Source organism: Gadus chalcogrammus, chromosome 8 (genome assembly GCF_026213295.1).
Source record: "Gadus chalcogrammus isolate NIFS_2021 chromosome 8, NIFS_Gcha_1.0, whole genome shotgun sequence".
Taxonomy (NCBI): Eukaryota; Metazoa; Chordata; class Actinopteri; order Gadiformes; family Gadidae; genus Gadus; species Gadus chalcogrammus.
The window spans coordinates 17,768,173-17,794,708 of NC_079419.1; the positions used below are offsets into that span (position 1 = coordinate 17,768,173).

A 26,536-nucleotide genomic window follows, 5' to 3' on the forward strand; every position below is an offset into this window, starting at 1 on the left:
AAATAAGCAAAAACAAACCATTGGAGCCTCTGTTCTGATGGAGAGAGCAAAGCAAAGGGGTTTTCTCATCTGCACCACTATGGCTAACGGTATGGTCCCTCTGGCCTCTGAATGTTAACTTGAGACTACATGCATGTCTATTGTGTTTTTCCGAGCAAGGGATTGGGGGTGGGTTGGTTAGTGGTATCTGTACGTGTATTGTCAGAGGGGGTTAAAAAAATTAAGAAAAAAACATTATGGCATTGGAAAAGTTAAGCGCTTTAACAAAAAAAAACGAAACGGGACATTTGTTCGACTTTTTAATATATATGATACTACTAACTGATGTATTGTCATGAGTTTTGTGATAGAGATGGGGGTAGGGTCATGTTGGGAGGGTCGGGTGGGTGGGGGCCGTGGCTAGATGATATACTGTAGGTGGGTTGTTTATATGGTTACTATACTTACCTGATCTATTCTTTATTTCTATTATGATTTTTAATTTTATGTTGCTGTTTTTTGAACTGAGAAAATGATGTAAAGATATTCACTCATGGGACTGAATCTTGACCTTTTTATTGACAATTGAAAATAAAAAGAACACTTATTTACAAAACATGGAACTGCATCCTGCATTTGTATGCTTTCATTTGGGTCCTCATTGTTTAATTAAATTGAATTATTCAATAAATAATTTCACAACAATCTCTCACTACAATAACTAGATAGGCCTCTGTCAAGAATAATTAAGTAGTGACATCTCGGTATATGACAAACCAAAAAGTATATATTTCAATGATAATTATCTATTCAAATCTTGAATGCTTACGTCATTAGCTTTCATTTGACGAAATGAGTCAGAAGGTATATGCTGACATCTAGCGGTAGGATAGCGCCACTGAAAGCAATAGATTATGCGTACAATTAACGCTTGGCGTTAATTGTACTTTCAGTTGTCCTCAGCAGAAATCACTGCCGTATTGTTCCCAGAAAACTATTAGGATTTCTAACAGCATCCCAAATCAATGTATTCATAATCTTAATTGTAAGTATAAAAGGAGAATACTAACAAGATAAATATAAGAAAGATTGGATCCTAGTATGATAGCAATAATTAAGAGCAGTAACAGGTTAAAGAGGAAATGTAGGCCGTTTTTTCTCTAGGTGAGCCAGAAGACACGCGTGGCAGCCAGTGGACACAGCCATGATCTTAACCAGACTGAACACACACTTACCTAATCCTAACCAGCTAACAATACCACAGCTTCACCACCTCCCTAAACGTAACCACATATATATTGAATTCCAAAATATTCTCTTAACGCTGCAAACTTAACCATTACAAAACTAACCATTTGAACCATTTAAATGAAATGTTTTACCTAAACTTAGCCGTTTAGAGCTTTTTAGCTAAATCTCCATCGGACACCAACATATTGTAGAGCTCAGGCGTGTAGACATTGAGGTCCTCCCGTCTTCATTATCTCCGGATCAGCTGAGGGAGCCCTGCGACGGCCAGCTGTGTCTGTGTGGTCTCTCCCCGGGCTCCCTGGGCTGCGCTTCTGGATCCTGTGGAAGATAAGGAATTACCAGCAACAAATTACATTTGCAGACACAGCTTCCTTTAATGTGATCATGATGGCAATCATTCACAAGACTCAGTTTTTTTCTTTTGTGTTCCCCGAATTGTTGTGTGAGCCATGGGAACCAGGAAGAAAAGAAGCGTTGTGGGTTGTTGGTCCAACAGGTTTGCAGTTACCACTGGGCACCTCATGTGTCTCTCTTTGTGTGTGTGTGTGATTGCCTGTTTGTGGCCGTTCATGTGTGTGTGCAATGTGTGTCTGTGTGTGTGTGCTTCTGTGTGTGTGTGGGTGTGTGTGTATGTGTGTGTGAACTCACAGGGTTCAAAGAGATAGGTGCCCCAAGGCATTCAGCTGCTCCTCCAGAGCTATGATTCTCAGTCCAATGTAACCGGAAACCAGTACGAGCAGCAGAAACCTACACACACACGCACACACACACACACACACACACACACACATACATACACACACACACACATAAATACACACACAAACGCACAAATACGCACACAACACAAACACACACACACACACACACATACACACACACACACACACACACACACACACACACAAACACACACACACACACACACACACACACATACACACACACAAACACACACATGAAAACACACAGATACACACGTGCACACATATGCACACACACGCACAAACACACACACAAACGCACAAACACACAGGGGCATATACACACACACACAGCCACACGCACACAGATTACCGAGGACTCTGACTCTGAGCTATGACCTGCATGAAGGAGTGTTCTAGCAGAGCATGAATGGAATGCATGACCACATCTTCATCGAGCGCTCTGTCTGTCTGTCTGTCTGTATGTATGTCTAGTCCGGTGTGAGGCGGGTTGCGAACGCATTCAACGCCCAATCTAATCATTTCATCAGCAGAGGGCTTGTTCTTTTACTGATTCTTCAATCTGATAAATCTTTTTTCTGATCCCTAGAGAAGAAGGAAATAAAGCTGGTCTTTCAGGACACACAGCATAGCACGAAGGGCGTGCATCTTACAACTCGAGGAAATACTCACAACAGGCCAAAGATGTAGAAGATCAAATCTAAAGCTCCGTCAATTCCTTTTGTGGGTGATGACATCGTCCCGCCAGCCATGCCTTGACTCAACGATAAATCTGTTTTTGGGATACCATTTTTATCACTTTCGTTTTTTCAGCTGTCATTAGGTCAGTTTGAATAGATGTGTTGATTGTGTGCCTGTACGTGAGTTGGTGTTATTCAATCAAAATAAGGATGTTGGCACATCAATTGTTCAAATGTATTGATAATCATAATCATCATTTGCCATCATTATTAAATGGTCCCTTACTACTGTATGTGTATGTGTGTGTATGTGTCTACCTGTTTCTTCTTCCAGAGAAATGCTGTTGTTTCTACTGTTTATACTTTCATCATTGCTGGAGTGACCAGACGCCTGCAGAACAAAGACAGAAGGATTGATAGAGAAACGGTTTCCTAATTAATTGTTTGTTCAAAGGGGGACAAAAGCATTTTTCTGCTAATGTGCTGGATGGAGCAGCAACCGACCATGCCATTGCCACCATTCTCTGCAGAAGACATCTGTGGACTGGTGTTGGCAGTCTTTTTCTGAATGAGACAAGAGCATGCACACAAACATCCACGCACGCAGGCACGCAGGCATGCACACACACACACACACACACACACACACACACACACACACACACACACACACACATACACAGGTCACATCTTTCATGGTCAGAGTGTCAATACTAATCCTATTACCAAAGGTAAGTACTTGGTATTGTGAGTACCTCTATGTGCAGACACACCGATTCCAGGAGCTCATAGCAGGTCTTGCTGTGTTTTACGTACATCAAGTTGTACTGAGGACATGAAAGAGATGTAGATGCTGAAATGCTAAAGTATGGAATGCAATCTGAAGCCATACACACGCGAGAGAAGCTGGTTGTCTGACCTTGGCGCCATCAAAGGTGTGAATGGAAAGCATGGGCACGGGGGCCTTGTGTTTCTTCACATGACAAACCCTAGATGCAGCAATCACCACCTTTAAATACATGAAAAAAAACATTATAAATGGATGCATACAATATCAATACACACATAACATATTCATTTAGATTTACAGTATGAATGCTGTTTGTATAGTGCATACACGATCGCTTACACATCCCATTGCATCAGAGATGTAATGTGAAAAAAACTGAATAATGTAAGATGTCAGGATAGAAACTGAAACTAACCCATACAAGGTAATTGAAAGAGAAGGATTTGTTCTACACCTAAATGAGATGGTGCCCCTCACCTTAATTTGTTTCAGAAGCACAGAGGAGTGGAAACAGATATGGTCCTCGGACACAAACACCCTTCCATGGTAGATCAGCTCTTTCTGCAGGTAGCAGGTGAAGGCTGAACCACACTCAAACACACACACACACACACACACACACACACACACACACACACACACACACACACACACACACACACACACACACACACACACACACACACACACACACACACACACACACTCACACACACACACACACACACACACACACACACACACACACACACACACACACACACACACACGCATGAACACTTCACACTTCATCGCTATTCTGTCTACGTCATGAAGTGTCTGTATTCTAATATTAATAATTGATAGGATTTATATAGTGCTTTTTTGGAGGTCAATCAAAGACGCTTTACATCACATCGAATATATAGTAATAATGCAGAGGAGCCCCCTCACGCACCCACACATGCACACATGCCAGCACCCACAACCCTGCACACACTGTCCCGCACTAGGATTAGACTAAATAACACAGTAAATCAGATAAAACATTGTGAAAAGCTCCCATTCCCTCCCGAAAGACCACATACCCAGAACACAAGCACAGGAATGCTGCAAAACAAATGTAGTGCAGAAATGAAAAAAACAACAACAATTATAAGACTCAGTGTTATATCAGCGTAAAACAAACAGCTCATTACAAAGCAAGGGCCCTGTTTGAAGTGCAAACCCAAAGAACAGAGACCCACTGTCATGTTTATCCTGCGCTCTTGTCGAGGGAAACACCTCCAGCTTCATGTTCACTCACTTGCTGTCAGCGTCTCCGTCTCGGGGATATCTTCAAACAGCTTGTGGAACATTAAATTGTGTTTCCTGAAGCTCTGTGGAGACACGCAAAGAAACCATGTCATAACATAATGATATAATAGCATTCCTTTGAATAAAGAAAACAGGGAAATATCAGGTGCGGTTCAGTCGGGTCAATTTAATTTGTCTAGCCTTTGAATACAGTTGCAGTCTCACTCGACAGACAGAGTTAACTCAGTTAACGAGGATACAAACCGAACAGAGTGCTTAGGAGTGCAATACATACCCAAAGGGCAGCAGAACAAACAGTACTTTTTATTTACTTACATTTTTGGACACAAGCCTGTCGAATCGTTTAAGGCCTTCCTCCCCGATATTAGGATCCCTGTGGGGCAACAGCACAAACATACCAGACATTAGTTTTATTTTTACTAAAAAGAACTCAGAAAAGGAGGAGGATGAGAAGAAAGAGAAGATAAAGGAGAGGAGAGAAAATGAGGGAGAAGAAAATGACCCTAATCACTGCACTGATGGTGATAGTGATTGCGATGGTGAAAGTGATGGTGATAGTGATGGTGATACTGATGGTGATTATGATGGTGATAGAAATGGCAAACATTTGCCCTTGACTCTCGGAGAAGGAATGTGTCAAAAACCTAATAAGGAAATACCGTGTTGTGCCATCAACTATACAATTATATAAATGTACCCTGACGCTGGCTTCCTGTTGTGGGCCCCGTGTCACAGTGTGCTCTGTGGGGGACCCCAGCTCGCCCCGAGGCCTTTACCTCTGAGGGCTGTCCTTCTGGAGGCTGTGGTGGAGCTCCTTGATCTGCACATGGGCGTCCTGCAGTGGGTCGGACCCTTTATGGGACCGGCCGCTCCTCCGCACGCTCGCGGGGGTCCCACTGCGGACCAAGAGACCCACACTGACACTCGACAAAGGGGTGGTAGATGGTTTACAGGGAAGAGACACAGCCATTTACCCAGTGTGGATAACTTCCTCTCCGAATAAGTTGAACACAAGCCATTCCAATCGAGGAATGAAAGAGAGTGGAAAAGTACTATAATAATAATAATAATAATAATAATACAGAACACAATAATATATGTAACACTATCATTTTATAGTTGAGAAAAATATATATATAGTTGAAGGTCTGTATTATATCATTTATAATTTACATACAGCACTGATCTAGGAGTTATAGAAGAGAATTTGATCAAATAAATATATCACTTTAATAATATATATTATAATAAAGAACATCTTATCAAAAAACCAACAAACACATTTCCCAGTAGAAATCGTTCAAACCAATTTAAAAGCCTGATATTCTAAACACACAATGCATCCTACACATTTCTATACAAATAAACAACCAGGGTTTTGTCAGAGGAACAACCTGATCAAATAGTTTTATGCACACATAAATGTGTATACTCACATAGAGCCGTCCAATGAAAACCGCCTGTTCATACTTCAATGTTGCAACAGAAGCTGATTGAACACACACTATGAGTTGTGGATTCATTCATATGGTTTCTCGGAATCTCTCACTGTAAGATTGGCACATGAGGCAGTAGGCGGGGCCACCCACTTCCAATCAGAAGACTATCAAAATAAAGGGCTGTCAAGCCCTTGATTTGTTGAAGTCCATCTCTTTGTTTGATGGATTTAGAGATTACAGAGATGGTGTAGGATGTTAGTAAGATAACAAGGTTAGTAATAGGTTAGTTATATAGGGATAGTACCAGTCTCATGGTAAGTAATATAAAGAAATAGCTAGGGTTATAAGCAATTTAGGGATAGGGACATGGTTAGTCAAAGGCTTATGGTAAATACTAGTAATAGCAATAGGATTTCTTTCACAATAAGGTTTGGTCTAGGGCTAGGTTTTGGTTTTAGGGATCGGGATTTCCTATTACTGATTAATGATCGGACTAACACTGCCCCCAGCTAGTTCTGCAGTACAGTAAGAGTGGAACAGTAGGTGTCTTCAATTATGCCGAAGAACTCAAGGTTGGCCTGGTGCAAAGATGCTTCAGATGTGTCAACCAATAGAATAATATGCAGGCCTATATATATATTGTTACATTTAAGCCCGTGAACTCAAGGTTGACCTACTGCCAAGATGTTTTACATGTTAGAGCCAATAGCCTCAAATGCAGGCCGATATACATATTGTTACTTTTACGTTTATTTACTATCAGGTGGTAACATCCGTATTATGTAAGTTGTAGGGTTTTGTCACTTTTTCGTTATAAAGACTTAAGATAATGATGTGATTGTAGCAATGGATTCAATAAGCATGTTTCAATGTAATGTGATTCTCTAATGCGTCATGTAATTACCTGCCCAACAGTTGTCTGGCCTGCCTGACAACACTTTGCTTATTGCCTCATGCTGGAAAGAGCTTAGATTTTATCTGACGATATCTAAATAAAAAAATGGATGGAATGTACGGAGAAGGTCAAACTCAATTAGTATGCTATCGTAGACTGTGGTATAGGCCTAATATAATTTATCGTGCGTTTGTCGGCGTGTGTGTGTGTGTTCGTGTTTGCGTTAGTGTTCTCACTTCATCAGTTCACCTAGCTCTGATGCTGTCTGAGAAGAACAGCATTCTTGGTGCTTTAATCTCTTGATCATAAACTGCCAAGCGAGAAGGAATTGTACCCGAACACCCATGTCTTCTATGGGCCATAAGAAATAATGGTGGCACAGGTTAACTCATATCCAGAAAGGGGGCTAATGGTATTAGAGTTTATTCTTCCTTCTGCCCCCTGGCCTATCAGAAAAAGCTATAATATCCCTTTTTCATACATGCCTTCTGTAATAGCGACAATCATTACAATAACACAATTCTTCCCAAAAAAGGCTTTGATTTTTATCATGTGCACAAATTAATCTGTGAATGATTTGTAACCAGAATCATATCTCTGGCCTTGATTTATTACCTCTTTGCTCTTGCACGGAGGACGCCCAGCCCCAGTGACGGTTTACCCCTGAATTCAATGTAAACCTTCTGGCGATAAAGCGAGTGCGGCCACCAGCGCGCAGCGCCATCCAGTGGACACACACGGTACTTCAACACGATCAGATGAATGGAAGAAAAAGAGACATCGACAACACATTGTGCTGTATATCCAATCATCCTGCTTTTAATACAAAGTCAAGATACAATATCTACATCCATGGTTTGAAAGGAAATAACATGTACATAGGCGAGGAGAATGTCTTCATAAGGTCAGTCCCTCGATAGATTTTTATGCTTCCTCCGTGTGCCCGAAATATATCCGTTGACACGATCATGATCAGATATTCAAAACCGAATAACATATTGTATATATGCAACACAATGTCAAGACGGGTTTCGACCACACAAATTTCATATCAGAATAATTTCAAATTTTATGAACAAAAACTTTGAGCATTGAACAAAAATAATTGGATGCCTTATTTCACCATCACTTGTATAGCATGTGCTTTAAAGGTTCATCAAACTAAAGGTTAGTTGTGCACTGGCTTGAACCCCGACCCACTACTCTGCTTCATAGAACTATGTTCGCTGTCTTCCTATATCTAATATTATATTTAATCATCATTTAATCATGGTCAACAATGTTGCTGAATTATACCACTTCTGGGGAACTTTAAAATGAATCTAGCTAGATTTAATATACATTTGTAGCTAACTAGGACACAGTATCAAATAGCCCCCTCAACAGAGTGGATACTAAATACTAAAGCAAATTAAAAAAAGCACCAAAAACTGACCTTGAAAAACCAAATAAGCAAACTAACATAATACAGAAACATTGGCTTGCCGAATAAACAAGTAAACATGTTGTTGGTTATATTTGATATCCCAAAATAAATAAATAAATAAAAGTAAAAAGTAACAAAATAGAAAGATAATAAATATTTTATTTAAAAAAAGAAATATCAAATAAATATGACAAAAGTGAACTATAACAATAAGGCTTCTTTTGTCGACAGTACGAACTACTTCACATCCAACCTCACATTATATCTTGTGCTCAGGCATATGTTTCTGTACTGTATAGTAGTCCGATGATGTCGGACTATATCTACAAACCAGCGGCGCTGCCAGGTTTCTTGGTTCTGGAGCCGCGTCCTGCTCATAATGACATTGGAACGACGATGATTATATCTCCAAATAATGAAAGAGAACTTTCAATATCAAAAGACTTGCGGTTTAGTATACTGGATTAGAAGGTTAAAGTGGAAGATGTTCTGTACACAAGGTTTTTTTGGGGTAAATTCGACATCATGTGGCAATCTGTCATACCGTTGTGATTGGCTAAAAGGGAGGACACTTGAAGACCGACCATCATGTTTAATCTTCGTTTAGTTTTTTTCCACGTTATTTTACGCTATCCTTACCACAACCCTTAAAGTCGCAATGTGTAACATTTTAACTTGCTCGTGGCTTTAAATGAACTGGACATGTAGTCAATGCTGATCGATAGTGATTTCTAAAACGGTATCAATAAAATCACACCCTATAACTGATATATTCCACAAATAATAAGTGCTGGCCAGCCCGTACTAATCTCTGTGTTTATCTCACTATCGACACTTCTAAAATCTCCTCCCTCTCACGCCACTCAGCCAGCCGAGCCACGCTAGCTCAGGTCACACAGCATTACAGCCTGTTAGCGTGGAAAGAACACTGTTATCTCCTTTTTAAATTCTGAAAGCCTCCCTCCTGCTCACTGGGAGGGGCCCAGTCATACACATTGTGACTTTAATCATGTAACATTTCGCACTGGTTTTGAATCCAACTATTTTCTATAAATTGATCAGCCTGATCCAGCTGTTCACATCCGATCACACTGTAGCCAGAATGTCCGACAGCAGCGGCTGAAGCAACACGAGGAGACACCACGCGCTAAGCACACACCAGAAATAAAACAGCGTGAAACGTTGAGCAGCATGTTGAGAGACACAGCGATGAAATCTGTTCAACCTATAAGGCAAAGACATAGAAATCGTACAACCGTAACGCAACGCACAACCGCGTGGATCGTGGCTGCGGGAATGGGACCAGAGGAGAAAGGAAGGAATGAAAAGAGAGTGAAAGAAAAAACAAGGAAAGACGTATATATCGGATGAGTGTCTTTGTTAGTATCACTTATTCACAGCCCATTGCTGGAGGACACGAAGAATGAGTTCTCGATAGAAGAGTGGCTTTTGCATGGAGGACGGTAGGTCTATACAGTAGCACACAGTATAAGTAAGCTATAAACCTCCAGCCCCACGGGGGGGCTAAAGCAGGCTCTAAACGCTGCTGTAGTGAGGCTCAATGCTCCCGGGGATAGTGGTGGTTAGTAGGTGGGGCCCAACCAGGACCAACCCAAACTCCAGTGTTCATCTATTCAGGATACAGGACGTAAAAATGTCAAAGATCTGCTGACAACCAGTGTGTCGTTGTGTTGTTGTCGTTGTTGTTCTCTCTTGGCACTGTGGATCGGGGGGGGGCGGGGAGGGGAAACGAAGCATCCATAACATGCTTTTTTTTAAACAGTCCCCTTGATGGCAAGTCAATCCGTAAAAGTGGTTTAATCTGCTGAAACAAAGCCTTGAACTATCTGTGGCAACGGCAGACGCCTCTAAAACAGACTCACAGACACACAGACCTTTGCACTTTGTAACTCTTTGTACATCAAATAAATAGATACAAATTTTGAGGATTAAAAAGCCCATCTAGGGTGCAGCAAATATTCAGGCTCTTTCTAGTTAGTTTTTTTTGTATTTTTTTTTTTACAGTTTGTCGTTGTTATTTTATACACATAGTAGAGTATTATAATTTCCTGGAGATTCTTGGAGATAGCTGACCACAACACACACGGGTAATATACATCCTTCACACTGGAACACTGAGGTAAGTATATTGAGTACACGGTTAGTCCCACAGCCCACCACTAGCTTGTAATGGGAGCGCTGGGTTTACGTTTTGGGGGGCGGGATGGGGGGGGGGGGGGGGGGTGCTCCTTGGACATGAGAGTTCAGGAGCATTTGTTTGTTAGTTTTGCGATCGTCATTGAATTTGGTCTTAATCGAAGGTTTTGATTGTAAGAAGGGTTGGTCTCCTCTTCCTCTCGTCCGCGTTCAGTCCCCTCTCTGTCTTGTTTGTTTGTGACCTCAGAGCAAAAAAAAAAAATGAAAAAGGAAAGGAGGAGGAGGGAGGAGGTGCTTCTGGTCCCTCTCTCTTCATTTATGTTGCATAGTGGTCAAAGCTCCCCAGGTATTCCAGCGCCGCCTGGTAGCAGAACTGGTACTCGTCCTAAAGGAGGGAGGACACGGCGGTTTGAAGAGAGACAGAATGAGTCGACGGCGTATAAACTATATGAATGGCTGCGTGACAGGCAATCGGAGCGAGGCAATTGGTTCTCCGCCGTCTTATTCTCACAAATGCTACCCTCTGCAAGTGAATCATTTTTGTTCAATGACACATGTCATTGGATATAAATCGACACGGCTGATTGTGACAAAACGGTGCAAAATACACAGAATCTAAGAAATGGACGGCCAGACATTATCTTGACTTTTTCAATCAAGGTACCAAAACTATACAAAGCTGTCCATCACTCTCCCCTGTCATTCATTTGGATGTCTTTTATCTTATCATTAGCATTTGCATAACACTTTGACTTGTGATTTAACATTCATCAAACTCACGCGTGATCCCTTACCATTTAAATTGCACAATGCTAACAAACCCCATACCATTTCTGTGATTTCATTGGTGCAACACGCTCGTGTGAGGACCCCGAGCCCTTGTCGACACATACCTCCGTCTGCACCATGGCGGGCCTCTGCGTGCGCAGCATCTTGACAGTCTGGAAGATGTCGACCGCGCCCTCGTACCGCATCCTCTCCAGCACGATGCTCAGGGTGATGAAGACGCCGGTCCGCCCCACGCCAGCACTGGGACCGACACACTCAACCAATCAGCAGTTGTTGTGACAATACCAGACCCCCCCCCCTGTGTCCCAGCTGTCAGCGGCTGCTGAGGAGGGATCCCTCGTCTGTGTTCCTTCTCAAGGTTTCTTCCCTTGGATTTGAGGGAGTTTTTCATCTGCCTTTCGGGGGGCTCAGGGGTTCGGAGGTGTCGTGTATTGCGGGCCTGGGAAGTGCTTTGAGACTCTCACTGTGATACAGGGCTGTGTCAAATGGTTGATTTGGTTGCTGTGAAACATTTCTTGTGTTTTTGTTTTTCGGGGCATGATGTGTGATAGAGTTAGGTATAAAGTAGAAGCTTATGTTAGACTTGACCTGACAGCTGTGTGACATGTGCTGTATAAGTGGGTTACTTATACACTGGAATGAGATATTACCTGCAGTGAACGCTGATTGGTCCATCCTGGCCAAACTGCTCCTTTGTTTTGTGCACTTGACCAATGAAATCGATGAAGCCTTCACCTGACTTGGGCACACCTTGCTCCGGCCAATCGGTGAACTGGAACTGACGGACTGTGCGTGATTGGCCATCCTACAGCAGACAAGGAGCCGATTAGTCACTGCAAAGACTAAACAAGATAATGTTATCCGAGCTGTAAGAAGGTATCTTGTCGACTCACATTAAGGGTTTTTAGGTCTTAATTAAGTGCTCGTTTATACCGATAAAGTAGATCCTGACAATGCATTGAGTGAAAAATAAGTTAACTATCATGTTTCTTCAGGATAATTACTGTAATCGGACACTGGGCTCGTAGCCGAGGTTAACTCTCATATCTCCAACGGCCCGAAGCTTTCTTTTGTCAACTGCTCAGTATGCAATTACATCTTTCTGCTCCGCTCCGCCTGCCTGACTCCCTTTAATGGAGATCAATAAAGCATCTTGTCAATGGGGCATCAGTCCAGGAAAGGCCTAACCTGAGTCTATCTAGATCTACACACACACACGCACGCACGCACGCACGCACGCACGCACGCACGCACGCACGCACGCACGCACGCACGCACGCACGCACGCACGCACGCACGCACGCACACGGACACAAACAGAAAAACTATGCACTCAAACACACATGGACACAAAACAAAGTGCATGTGCGAGTACAAGCAAGAATACACACACAGACACACACACACAGACTGGGTGGAGGGTACCTACCCGGGCGTCGGTGACTTTGAACTCTCTGAGGATGTACTGCGGCATGTTGTACTCGGCCATTGGGTCCACCACAAAGTACTGGTATCTGGCTGAACGCTCAGCCGGCCAGTACTGGTGGCACTTCTCCTGCAGGGAGACACACAGCAGTATGGTCAACACATGTCAGGGTACGCTCCAGTGGTTGGGGTGTGGGATATTGTTTGCATGTGTGAAAGAGAGTGAGAGGATTTGCAAGTGCATTTGGGTCTATAACCGTGTCTTATTGTGTGTATTGACTGTCTGCAACTGTGTGTGTGTGTGTGTGTGTGTGTGTGTGTGTGTGTGTGTGTGTGTGTGTGTGTGTGTGTGTGTGTGTGTGTGTGTGTGTGTGTGTGTGCGCATACCCGGCCCATCTCTCTCAGTTTGGTGAGCATGACCACGATGGTGGAATTGTGCTCCCAGAGCATCCTCCAGAAGTCCTCTGTAGTCTCAGCCAGCGGACCCTGGGTGGCGATGTACCCTCTCTGCTGCCTACAAATCACAGGCACACACACACACACACACACACACAGACAATGGAGCCATCGTAAGTATACAAAGTACGTCTCAGTCTGTTCTGTCCATTGATCTGCCTCTCTGGCACTCTCATCCTTCTGTCCGTCTGTCGATGTATTTACTTCCTGCAATCTTGTTGACAAGCAACTTCCTTCTTCCATTCTTTCTTTCCTTGTCGCTCTCTCTGTCCCCTCGCTTTTATCTTCCCTTCTCTCTGGTCTCTCTCTCTCTCTCTCTCTCTCTCTCTCCCTCTCTCTCTCTCTCTCTCTCTCTCTCTCTCTCTCTCTCTCTCTCTCTCTCTCTCTCTCTCTCTCTCTCTCTCTCTCTCTCTCTCTCTCCCTCTCCTGTCTCTTTCTAACGATCTACCTTCCTCTCTTTATCCTCCAAATGCGGTTCAGGCTTCAGACAGCCCACCAAGTAAACCGAGGGCCAGTCAGACCGGAGCATGTGGGGTGCATGTGCAAAAAGAAGTGCAGCTCTCATCAGAGCTGCTCGCACTGCTCCCCTCCTCCGACGCGGACCACCGGCCTGACAGCGAGTGACAAGGCGGGTGCGCCGCGGCGAGAGCCCTTCCACTCTGTTTGCGTATCAAGTGATCACGAGAAGCCCGCGGGCTCAGGTCGCATTAGGCGTACGCGGCCGTACCTGTATCCATCGATGTAGCTGGCGTTGATGTAATCGGAGCCTTCCAGGCCGCGGATTGGCTGGAGGCACACGCGCGTGGTTTCGTAGGGCATGATGTTCACCAGGCGGTTCTTGAATTTGTTGCACGGTAGGTTGGCTGTCACAAAGCGGGACGTATGGGCTTTGGTGTTGGCAAGCCGCTAGACAGACGGAGAGGGGGACGGCGGGAAGGCGAAGGGAGAGAGGTGAGCGAGTTGTACAGCAAGAGCTACAGTGACATTCACACACTATTCCTGGGACTGAAATTCGTCTAAATATAGCCTTTCCTCATGAAAATTTTATTACAAATGTCTACCGAGGCAATCCATCAGGCCGCTCTCTAGGCTCAGACGGCTTCGCCAGCGGGGATACGGCTGGGTCTGGGCTCTGGGTCAAAATCATTTAACACGGGGAACCTAAATGGCTTTGTACAGAAACGTCTGCTCAATAAAGTACATTTATTATCTTCGATCATTGGAAAAGAAAACTTTATTGATCTATCCCCCTAGTGCACACCGCCAACCCTATACTATTCTAACCATAACTCCCCCCTGTCCTCCTCCTCTTCACCTACCCCTAACCTTGACCTCCAGCTCCCCTCACCTTGACCTTCAGCTCCCTACCTGGACCTCCAGCTCCCTTCCTTGACCTCCAGCTCCCTTCATGAATTCCTGCTCCTCTAATCTTGACCTCCAGCTCCCCTCACCTTGACCTTCAGCTCCCTACCTTGACCTCCAGCTCCCTACCTTGACCTTCAGCTCCCTACCTTGACCTCCAGCTCCCCCCACCTTGACCTTCAGCTCCCTACCTTGACCTTCAGCTCCCTACCTTGACCTCCAGCTCCCCTCACCTTGACCTCCAGCTCCCTTCATGAATTCCTGCTCCTCTAATCTTGACCTCCAGCTCACCTTGACCCCAAACTCCCCTCACCTTGACCTCCACCTCCCCTTCCCCCCCAGCCCCCCTCACCTTCACCCCAAGCCCTCCTAACCTTGACCTCCACCTCCCCTCACCTTGCCCCCCCTCACCTCCCCCCCGCCCCCCTCACCTTGCCCCCCTGTCCCCCTCACCTTGCCCCCTCCCCCCCTCACCTTCACCCCCAGCTCCCCTCACCTTGCCCCCCCGCCCCCCTCACCTTGCCCCCCAGCCCCTCCTCACCTTGAACTCCAGCTCGGTGCCGGTGACGTGCTCTCCGGTCTCCACCTGCGAGAGCTTCTGCATGTAAGAGTAGAGGCTCCGCGCGGCCACCTCCGTGTTGCCGCAGGCGACCGCCTCCAGCAGAGACTCGTGGATGAAGCTGTACTGGTCCTCCGTCTGCACCATGTAGTTGCGCTGGGAGCGCATGAGCGTGACGTGGCCGTACACGTCCACGGTGCGCTCGTGGCGGATGCGCTCCAGCATGGCGTCGATGACGATGAAGCAGCCGGTGCGGCCCACGCCGGCACTGGTCCAGGAGCGAGAGAGAGAGAGAGAGAGAGAGAGAGAGAGAGAGAGAGAGAGAGAGAGAGAGAGAGAGAGAGAGAGAGAGGTATTTAGAATGAGAGAGGAGAGAGAGAATGAGAGATGGAGACGGAAGTAGAGAGAGAGGTGGGAAGTGGGAGGGATGAAGAGTGGAAGAGAGAGGTAGTGTGAAAGAGAGAGAGAGTGGGAGAGAGGAAGGAGGGAGAGGCAGTGAGAAAAAGAGGAAGAGAGTAGGAGGGACAGAGATAGGGAAAGTGTAGGAAGGAAGTCGAGCGTTTTTAGGTGAGGTAAACCCCTGAGTGGACGCAGTAGTGTTTTAGAAAGAAAGTTGCTTGTGTGCGTGATTCTTTGTGTGTTGAGTTATGCAACTATAATTCATTTTGTGCATCATCTAGTTCTATTTATTCAGGGCTAAGGGTAAGTGTAGGTATTGTGTTTATTCTCCTGTGTAAACGGCTAAGGCCTGTCCATGTGAATAGGAGGGGGCCTTCACAGGCAGCGAGCACCATTCAGCTGTGTTGGGGTTCTTAGTCATTGTTGTCCATGCCGGGTGAAGGTCTCAGTAATTATGAATGAACAGTCGTATGTGTACTCTGTTCCCCTCTCGCTTCGTCACTGGGACAATGCCAGCCGCATTATCAGACCAGCCAACATTGAGTTTTTTCTGGTTCTTTGTGTATGTTTGTGTGTGTGTGTGTGTGTGTGTGTATGTGTGTTTGGTTTTGTGGTTGTGTGTGTGTGTGTGGTACTTAGAATGTGTTTTTGTGTGTGTGTGTCTTCATGTTTATGTGCATCTTTTTAAGTAGGTCTTTGTGTGTGTATATGTGTGTGTGTATGCGTCTTAGTGTGTGTGTGAGTATGTGTATGCGCCTTAGCGTGCACGCGCATTTGTGTTTGTGTGTATGTATGTTTGTGTGTGTGTGGCTCTTAGTGTGTGTGTGTGTGTGGTTTTTAGTATCTGTGTGCGTGGTTCTTGGGTGGGGGGGGGGGTGGGGTTTAATACCTGCAGTGAGCGATGATTGGCCCGGCGTCCGGCGGGTTGCAGGCTTTGACCCGGCGCAGGAAGTTGAGGAAGGGGGTGGGGTACTCCGGCACGCCGTGGTCCGGCCAGGCCGTGAACTGGAACTGTCTCACCTCCCGCCGCTCGCTGCCCCCGCTCTGCACGCACAGACACACACACACACACACGTACACACACACACACACACACACACACACACACACACACACACACACACACACACACACACACGCACACACGCACACACACACACACACACACACACACACACAGACAGCGGCTTTGTTAGCACTTCAGTCGGGGGGCTCTAGCTAGCTTGGCAGGGTGCTGCTGTCCCCTGTACGGAGCGTTGCCCCCCGTCGCCTCGTGTGGTGAACCAAAGCATTACCTCATCGCTCTGAACACCACCCCCCAAATAAGAAACCATTTCAAGCCAAAACTGCTGTGATTTAACCCTGAAGGAATTTAACTTTGTCACGATCGAAAGAATGACTGCAACGAATGACAACATGCGAGTATAATCCATCTTCTATCATCCTCTAATCAGACACATTAAAGTAGTGAAGTATCCTGCAGACATTGATCTAAAAAAATCGAATGTCCCTTTCTTAGTTTTTAAATACCATAATTCCGACACATTTTCATATAAGACTTCCCCTCAATCGAAGTGCTGTCCTAGATTTCCCCGCTCAGAAGTAGGCCACACAGGGAGAGTGCAGCGTGACTGGAGAGGAGCTCAGTGGCGTAGTTTAATCATCATGCCTCCAACGGGGACCATGTCTCGGCACAGCCTTGGTTGAACACTCCATAAAGCTTCGAGTACTTATTCTATTTAGTAGCACTCTGTCATTTAGCAGACATGCGTTCGTCCAGACTGAAGCAATCGTGAGTCTGTGTGGGTACACGTCATTATTGAGCCTCTGGTAAGGGACCGGGGGTCAGGAGGTAGGCAGACTTGGGGGGATTGAACCCGGTACCTTTTAACGAGGAGTCAACCACTTTATCCACTACGCTAGGTATTCTGCTCAAGAGCGCCTATGGGCTCTATGTATTTGATCTAATTTTGTCCTTATCTGCACTGTTCTGTCTCTCTCTCTCTCCTGTTTACGCTATAACACTCAAAGCTCTCCTCAGGGATTAATAAAGCGTTTAATCAAAATCTAAACAAAGGTAGACTGCGGACCAACCCACAACCCTTTCCCTGGGAGTCCATCACTGTTATTATACATAATAACTTCAAGCTCTGCTCTCCCGACAGACACTCCCTGATCCAGGGGTTACCCCGGGACACGGAGGTGGAGCAGCAACACGCGTACCTTATGCAGGGAGAAGGTGCGGACGCAGAAGGTGGCCAGCTCCATGGTGTCCAGCAGGGTGACCTGGATCATACCGTAGGTCTCCGTTCCTCTGCTGGGCCAGTACTGGTCGCACTTCACCTGCACAGTGGAGCACGGCGCCACAGTGTCACCGTTGTTCAGTGGATCAATTATTAATGATGATATTCATCGTCGCCAACCTCTTGCCCTATTTTTGGGGGGACCGGGGAGGAGGAAGGACTGTGAGGTGAATAATAGCGCGCCGGCTGTGCGGCGTGTTTCTTCTAAAGAGATAATCAAGTCTTTAATACATTCAGACATTGCTCATCTGTTACTGAGTGGCTACGGTTCTACCTCAGAGATGAGTTCATCGCCCGTCTGACACAGCCTTCTGTCGACCCAAATGTAGAACTACAACAAGAACTATAATGCTCATAATGTCCCTCATAGTCAACAAGGATTCCCCGGTTGAACTGCACTAAGCGTGTGCGTGTGTGTAAGCGTGGGTGTGTGTGTGTGTGTGGGGCGCGCCTCACCCGTGATTTCTCCTCCAGCCGCGTCATCATGACAACGGAGGCGGCCCTCTGCTCCCACACCATCCTCCAGAAGTCCCCGAAGGTCTCGGAGAGCGGCCCCTGGGTGGCGATGTAGGCGTTCTGCTTCCTGTAGCCGTCGATGTAGTTGGCGTTGATGTAGTCGCTGCCCAGGATACCTGCACACACACACACGCACACACACGGGACACACACACGCACACGCACACATGGGACACACACACGCACACACACACACACACACACACACACACACACACACACACACACACACACACACACACACACACACACACACACACACACACACACACCCCCACACGCACACACACACACACACACACACACACACACACACACACACACACACACACACACACACACACACACACACACACACACACACACACACACACACACAGGGGGGGAAGACAGGGTTAGAAATGTTAATCAGGGTCTTGTTATGTCATCCAGTGAGTCTGGCGTAATTGATTCAACAGGTTGACTCGGATTTGGATCCAGGTTCAGGGTCCATTTGAATCAAAATCAGAGCAGAGATTTATTATAAATTCATGTCTGTGTACAATTGGCGTAACGGCCCGTGTGCATTGTGCCATTGGGTTTGTCTCTAATGGATGCCTGGCTGTTTGAGGGGAAGAAGGGAACACACAAACAAGACTCAGTGTCAGTGTAAATTCAGGAGCTCCCAATCAAATCCATTCTGTCTACTTGTTACCGAGCAGCGCTGGCTGCACTTCAATGCACTCGTTTGTCAGTCTCACACCGCTGCACACAGCCGGTCTCCACAAGCCAGCACACGCACGCACACACACACACACACACACGCACGCACGCACGCACGCACGCACGCACGCACGCACGCACGCACGCACGCACGCACGCACGCACGCACGCACGCACGCACGCACGCACGCACGCACGCACGCATACACACACACACACAAAAACACAAACACACAGATGAGCACTCAGGCACATATACACTGACTCACATTCACACACACGCACACGCACACGCACACACACACACACACACACACACACACACACACACACACACACACACACACAGACACACACACACACACACACACACACACACACACACACACAGACACACTCACACTCACGCAGGCTCTCTAACTCGGGGGGTCTCTCCCCTACTCATGCTCCCCAGTGTGTGTCTTACTGTCGATGGGGGCCAGGATGACGCGGGTGTGGTCGTAGGCGATGACGTTGGCGTAGCGGTTCTTGGGCTTGTTGACCTCCAGGTTGGAGTGCTCCCAGGTGAACTGCTGGCCGGGGTCCACAGACTGGGAGACGGCGGGGACACACACAGCAGGTGTTCAACGCGTTAGGGTCATTGTAGATCCATAGTGAATGGCATTGACCGATGAGGTTGTTTAATAATGGATACAAGTGGGAGTGGAAACATAAACAACCAACAAATAACTAAAACAATAACCAATCCAATCCATAAAAGTGCACATTACTGGAATAACTAAATAATTCATCGTGACTGTACACCCAGAGAAGAACGCATTAAGTAACGCTAGGGTTTTTTTATACGCCATGACTATTATTTACTTGTATTTCCCCCTGAGGGGATCGATTCCATCTTATCTTCTTTGCCGAACAACAAGGAGGATGTTAACTTCTCATCCATCTCGATTTAGAGCGTTTTCTGTGTTTTTACCTCGTACTCCTGAGAGAGTCTCAGGTTGTCGTTGGCTTTCAGCAGCTCTGTGTGCTCGGCCAGCTCGTTGATGGGGATCGGAGGATGGCTCATCATCCCTGGTGCACCCAATTAGAGAGTTAGAGAGCGAGAGAGAGAGAGCAGAGAGAGAGAGAGAGAGAGAGAGAGAGAGAGAGAGAGAGAGAGAGAGAGAGAGAGAGAGAGAGAGAGAGAGAGAGAGAGAGAGAGAGAGAGAGAGAGAGAGAGAGAGAGAGAGAGAGAGAGAGAGAGAGAGAGAGAGAGAGAGAGAGAGAGAGAGAGAGAGAGAGAGAGAGAGAGAGAGAGAGAGCGTGATTGCGAGTGTGAGCGAGAGAGAGCGAGAGAGAGAGAGCGAGAGAGAGAGAGAGAGAGAGAGAGAGAGAGAGAGAGAGAGAGAGAGACAGAGAGACAGAGAGACAGAGAGAGCGAGAGAGCGAGTGAGACAGACAGCATGGGATCAGGGTTCAGACCACATGGCAACATCCCTTAAAATACATGCCCCCCCCACCCCCTGGTCAGCATCACTTACATGCAGAGATGGAGTAAGGATTATAATAATACAATAAGAAAACATCAGATACCATTAAGGAATATGCTGAGGCAGAAAATCCATTTTGATCTATGGTCTGGGGCAAAGTAGAGCGAGTCTGTTTGTTTGTAAATTGTTTTCTCTTGATAAATTACTTTTCTCTGTGATCAGAGTGGGAGCAATGACTCAGACACAGACAGAACGCTAATATGGAGGGTGGCACAGTCAAGCCAACCCTCACACCACAGACAAACACACACACCTTCACACAGGCATATGGGGACCGGCTTGGTGCCCCCAAGTCCTACTTTACACAGCTGAAGGTGGAACGGAAGAGTTACGCCGTTTAATTCATAAGCTGTAATGCGCAGAAGCACTGGATCAAAACTATAGTACTATCTGGCTGCCATCCAGGAGCACTCTAATGCATTTTTCGCTTCAATTTTTTTTCTCGTTACGGCATACATAAACCATCAATCTAATCGTGGTAATGTATGTTGCACCATTACAGGTATTTAAATCGTTTGCCTGCTACCAGAGTTTCAGTGATGAATAGCGGCGACCTCCAGGAGTAATCTCCGCAAAACATTCCCGTCACGACCGCAGTGACCTCAGTTGACATCGGATTTTCCTGAAACAAATCCTGTCTTGTTTCTAGCCGCATATAAAGCAGAGGAATATCAGTTGGTGTGTTCGGTGGAGAATGGGGAGGAGGGGGGGGGGGGGCTTCAAGGTTGTTACCATGAAAAAATACTCTGAATGAATAACGAGAGTTCTTGGATGGTGTTGTAATAACTAATATTACCCTGAAAAAAAACGACATAAAATTGAAAACTAAGAGGGGCGCAGAATCCTAATCCTCCGAGTTGATGAAAGACATTTGAATAGCGGGGAGATTGTGTCGTTTAATGTATTGTGCGCACGATAATCTCCCCGGCTGACGAAAATGAAAAAAAATTGCTCAAACCAATCCATTGTCACGCAACGTTTTCCAGCAACAAATCTCGATCTGAATCGCCCCCGCTGTAGAATCCGCCCGCGGGCGATTCATCCAGCGATCACGGAGCCAGGCTCTCGTGCTTCTGCAGAGAGCCTCGCGGATGGAATGGCAGCAGCAGCAGCAGCCAGTCAGACAGGAAGCAGGAGGACTAATTCCATAACAAGAACATCTGCTGTGCTAGATCTGACAGACGGCAGGGGGCGGGGCCTCGCGGACTTAGCTCCGCCGCGGGGGGGGGTTGCCGCACTTTCTGGTGGAGGAGAACTAACGACGGCAACGCTCTGAAGCAGGATCAATATTAACCGGGAACACTCGCAGGACTTCAAATGTTTCTTTGCTTTATACCAAAAAAATAGATATGAGTAAAGAATCACAGGAGGATTCTGAAATAATGATGCCAATTTGGTCCGCGCGTTGCTCTGCCGATACGGGGGTTTGGCAGGTGGAGCGTGGGCGGGGTGGAGACGGTCACAGAATCCCATCGCTCCGTCGTGACTCACCACTGTGACTAACCACTGACTGTAATACCTGAGTTTTAGGGCTTCTGATTTTCCATTTTCATCTCCCCCCCAAGAAACGGCAAACTGCCAAGTAAGTGTGAGCTGACCTAGATGGTTGTCTTGAGTCTGTGGCTTCCTGTATCACAACTATCTTAATGGGCTCCCGAAGAAGCCCGAGCCGGCAGATTTATTGTCTTTGATCGCCTTATCCCCTCTTAGCCTTAACACGGATCATTTCAACAGCTTTAGAATTCCTTAACATGAGCCCAAAGGCCCGCCTGGTACCCGCTGCACACACCGCCGGCTGAGGCGCTGCTTACCGGGGGTCTGGAAGTTGATGCGTCTCATCTCCACGGGGTCGGTGGGGTGGTGGGCCATCATCTCTGCGTTGCTCAACAGGCTCTTCGTGCCGGGCTCAGAGTCCTTGCGTTTGCTTCTCAGGGACCAATTAGCCAAATATCCAAATACCACATTGAAGCAAGGAGAGGGAGAGAAGCAGACTAAGTAATGACATACCATCGCCATGCCAACTGATTTGAATCCGCAGGGTGTTTGTTGGCGTATTATTCCAGGAGCCTTGTGTGTGTCCGCTCTCTAAGATAAGGTATCTGCTAATTGTTCTGGGCTGAAATAACAACAGACTTGACATTTGCTTAATCTTACCTGTCAGGCTTGCTGCTTCCAATGCAATGAGCGCAGGCACACCAAATAATTAGAAGCAGAGGAGGAAAAGGGAAGAACACATTGTTAGAAAAGACACATTGTTTGAGTGGGGAAAAAAAAATCAATATTAACGCATTAGTATTCAAATGCTTGATGGCTCTGGGCACATCACACATGCATATGTCAGGGTCAGAATGTTTGATAACTGCTCGAACAGACTGGGACGACTACTGAATTTATCATAATCCAAACGCACGGTTCTCGAAAGGTTGAGCACGGAATGAATATAAGAACCGTGGAATCAAACGGCAACCTTTTGAGGAAGGATCACACAAAAAGGCGTCTATTTTGGCATTTACCAAATTGATCATCCTATTTAGCAGGTGCTTTTATCCTCCGATAAACAGTGTGTGAATAGCGGCGGGATCCTAACGTACATCCTCCTCATGTAATGAACCTATATGCATTTGACCCACTTCTTGTAGAGGAGTATAGCGATGACGATGCAGATGATGAAGACCACCGCCAGGACGGGTCCCACCACCCAGATCAGACCGTCCCCGGCGTCCAAGGGTTGAGGGTCCGAGTCCGGGGCGATCACAGGGTCAGTGTAGGGACTGGCTACGTACATCTTCTGAAATCACACACAATGTTCACATGCTTGACAAAGGAGGGGCAGATGACAAGTCCAGAGACGACACTGCATCACGTGTGTCTATGCAGTATATCTGTATTGTTTTATGTTTGTTTGCCCATTCTAATTTAAACCCCACAAAAAGCAAACCCGGGCAAGGCATCGCTACCAATAAACGTAAGGAGGCGTCACTCTTTATCAGCATGCGCGACGCAAACGCAGGGTTTTATTGCCTTTTTGTTCGGCCCTGGTTTGACTGACATGTGTTTTATTGTTTTAGCAGCAGGGCCGATTGATTGTAATGTTTAGTGACAAGGTTCAGACAACTAAGACATTACATGTCGAAGGAGGGAAGGGGAAGAGAGGAAGGAGTGAGGGAACGAGGACGAGAATTAGAGAGAGTTCTAGAGTTTGTACGTCGCAGCGTCAAACGTCGCTCCCGCCATTTTGGGAGCATTTGAGTGCTAGCTTTGCTATTTTTTCTGGTCATTGTTTCTTAATTAATCCTGAAATGATGTCCCAATAAGGGGAGACATTGTTGGTTTTGAAACAGCCACAGTGTTTCTCATGCGAGACGCGGCAAAACAACGTTTTCATTAGCCACGGTTCCGGTATATTAACGTTGATTTAGGAGCCACACGAGTCCTCTCCACATGACGAAGCATCAGCGACACAAACTCCCATGATGCACTCTGAAGTTCAAGCCCTGTTCGGAGACCAAGAGAGACGTCGGCGCGGCCCCCCCTACCCCGGTGGTGGCGTTGAGCTCGGCCAGGATGAAGAAGACGTACTCCTGGCCCGGCTCCAGGGCCCGGTTCTCGAAGCCGCCGTAGTCCAGCTGGTCCCCCAGGGTGAAGAAGGCGGGCAGGGTGCCCGGCGTGAACCGGGCGGTGATGTACGCCCTCCGGAGGTCCACCTGCTTCTGCTGCCGCGTGTCCCGCTGCCGCTGACTGATGTCTTTGAGAAGCTGCGGAGAGAGGCGGAGAGAGGCGGGGAGGAGAGGGGAGGAGAGGGAGAGACGGGGGAGAGACGACCATGTTCGTTCGCTGTGATTTACGGCGCGCCGCGCTGACATTTAAGCGTTTCCACAGAGTCCAAAGATTTCCAACAGAACCGAGTTCTCATGGCCTTTCTTTATTTCTCTTTGTAGAATGAATAGGCTTCAGCGGCTGTTTGGCACTGCGCTCATACCTCCTCCAGGTCCATTTCATCTGGGCTCTTAAGGTGTTTGATGGCGCCTTTGGCTCTCCTCAGTGGCACCACCACCACGTACACGTTCCTTCAAGCACAAGGGGGAAAAACAAATGTCGCTATCTCCGCCGTACATATACATGATGGACACCTAACCGGCTCTCTCTTGAGCATTTCACGACAAAACATTCCCACTCGAAATTCTAAGTAAAGTTAAGATTTTGACATCCATTGCGATCTCCGGCCAGGGGGGCGTGTCAATGTGGGGGCGTGTCCATGTGGGGGGGGGGGGGGCTTACTTGACGGGCGTGCGGGTCTCCAGAGAGGGCAGGATGATGGTGACGGTGGTCTCCGAGTCGCGGGTGTGGTCCACCTCGGGCCGGCGGATGGTGATGGGCGGGGAGGTCTTGGCGTTGATGCGGTGGCGCAGGCCCCCCATGTTGCCCTCCGGGGAGGTGATCTTGAAGTCGTAGCTGGTGTCGGGCTGCAGGTTGGGGATCACCGCCTTCCGGAGCCGCGCGTCCACCTCCATCTTCTGCCGGTTGTACTCCACCTGGATACCGGAAGGGGGAGAGGCGCCGGTCAGCCTCTCAGGGTTCACATGCTGCGCTACATGCGGTGAACGTACTGCAGGGGTAGGGTTGATGCTAGCACTGGACTGACTGTTTGTAAGAAAAAGGGCTTGTCTGCTTTGTATACGATGCATGTCTTGTGACTCTTCCCAAAGTCGTGCCACAACTTAGCTAGAGTCTAGAGTGTTACACTGTTGTATCATTTACTATTTTTAAGCATTTAACATCTTGACTTAAACAGATGTGGTTCTTTATACTAGTATTTCTTGTTACTACAGAGCGTCTTGTGAATTCTAGGCACGTGTGATCGAGTCCTCTGCTCATTCTGTGCTGGGCACCTGAATGTCCCTCCCGGGATTTTGTAAAGTGTTACCCTGTAAAGACAGGTTGCCACATTTCAATGCAGAAATATACTGTATATACCGTCATGTACCAGTGAATAGACCTACAGTAAAGCGATACGGATAGGTGCTCTCTGGAAACTCCCAGGTCAGAAGAACGCTGGTCTTTGTGGCTAAATTGACGGAGAAGTTCCTGGGCACATCTGAGGAAAAAGAAAAAAAGCCCCACCAAAACCGAAAGTCAGAACGGCCTTTAAACCAAGCTCTCCTTCAATTCAACAGTCTCTCAGTGTGGTCCATCTGCAGACCTGTGAAAACGAGGGAGGAGTACATGCTGGTCAGCTCTGTCGCACGGGGGAAGAGAACAACACAAGAATGTCAGGAGGATGAAGGGAAGGAGGGGGGGGGGGGGGGGGGTGACGCAGAGTCGTGGATGGCACACAGTCGGACGCACGCACAGGATTGGAGGAATGTGACATGACACATTCTCTGATGAAGCGTGTTCCGTGAGAGGTTGGGTCACACAAGTCAAACGGTTCGCGAAAGGGTTTGAGTTTTGGATTCTCGCTGTGGCTGTGGAGGTCAATCAGATGCAAAAAGAAATAGGAAAATAATCATACCTTGAGATGCAGCAGCGTGTGCTGTTTCCAGCTCATTGTTTAGCCCTTGACTTTACTTACCCCGCGGGTGTTTCGGGCGCTACATCCATCCCCTGCTCTGACTCTTTTACCTGAGGGAATGTGATAAGCATTGCTCCCGAGGCAAACACCCATAAGCATTCAGCCTGCTTCCACTGGTGGTGAAGGGTAGGTGATGAAGGTGTTGGTAAGTGAGTGACTAGAGGAGGTTGAGGAGGGGAAAGCGCAGCTGTGCTCCTTTGGACTGTATAGCACTCCGCCTTGGTGACAGCCAGAGGTGGGGGTGGGGGTGGTGGGGGGGGGGGACCAGCCTGTAAGAACCGGCCCA

At 46.9% G+C, this 26,536-nt stretch overlaps 2 protein-coding genes across 2 annotated transcripts in view; both read right to left on the reverse strand.

Annotated features, from left to right (window-relative positions):
- Positions 1-515: 515 nt before the first annotated feature.
- Positions 516-6,242, reverse strand: LOC130387540 (GRAM domain-containing protein 2B-like). Its single transcript, XM_056596687.1, has 12 exons — positions 6,158-6,242; positions 5,498-5,617; positions 5,037-5,094; positions 4,711-4,783; positions 3,903-4,006; positions 3,555-3,644; positions 3,391-3,462; positions 3,140-3,199; positions 2,954-3,026; positions 2,628-2,727; positions 1,879-1,977; positions 516-1,548 (listed from the first exon to the last, which is right to left on the reverse strand). The coding sequence occupies exons 1-11, from the start codon at positions 6,187-6,189 to the stop codon at positions 1,884-1,886; spliced, it is 876 nt and encodes a 291-aa protein (XP_056452662.1). The 5' UTR covers positions 6,190-6,242; the 3' UTR covers positions 516-1,548; positions 1,879-1,883.
- A 4,512-nt stretch (positions 6,243-10,754) lies between these two features.
- Positions 10,755-26,536, reverse strand: part of LOC130387901 (receptor-type tyrosine-protein phosphatase S-like) — a 43,107-nt gene continuing 27,325 nt past the window's right edge. The window contains exons 15-33 of the mRNA XM_056597196.1: positions 25,679-25,773; positions 24,957-25,210; positions 24,658-24,745; positions 24,215-24,433; positions 23,309-23,466; positions 22,833-22,844; positions 22,490-22,602; positions 20,123-20,220; positions 19,616-19,739; positions 18,388-18,563; positions 17,852-17,971; positions 16,518-16,672; positions 15,212-15,497; positions 14,036-14,214; positions 13,240-13,366; positions 12,857-12,982; positions 12,078-12,232; positions 11,532-11,667; positions 10,755-11,023 (exon numbers count right to left, since the gene is read on the reverse strand). Of these exons, the coding sequence (XP_056453171.1) occupies positions 10,955-11,023; positions 11,532-11,667; positions 12,078-12,232; positions 12,857-12,982; positions 13,240-13,366; positions 14,036-14,214; positions 15,212-15,497; positions 16,518-16,672; positions 17,852-17,971; positions 18,388-18,563; positions 19,616-19,739; positions 20,123-20,220; positions 22,490-22,602; positions 22,833-22,844; positions 23,309-23,466; positions 24,215-24,433; positions 24,658-24,745; positions 24,957-25,210; positions 25,679-25,773 (2,690 nt within the window). The 3' untranslated portion in view covers positions 10,755-10,954. The remainder of the gene's footprint in view (positions 11,024-11,531; positions 11,668-12,077; positions 12,233-12,856; positions 12,983-13,239; positions 13,367-14,035; positions 14,215-15,211; positions 15,498-16,517; positions 16,673-17,851; positions 17,972-18,387; positions 18,564-19,615; positions 19,740-20,122; positions 20,221-22,489; positions 22,603-22,832; positions 22,845-23,308; positions 23,467-24,214; positions 24,434-24,657; positions 24,746-24,956; positions 25,211-25,678; positions 25,774-26,536) is intronic.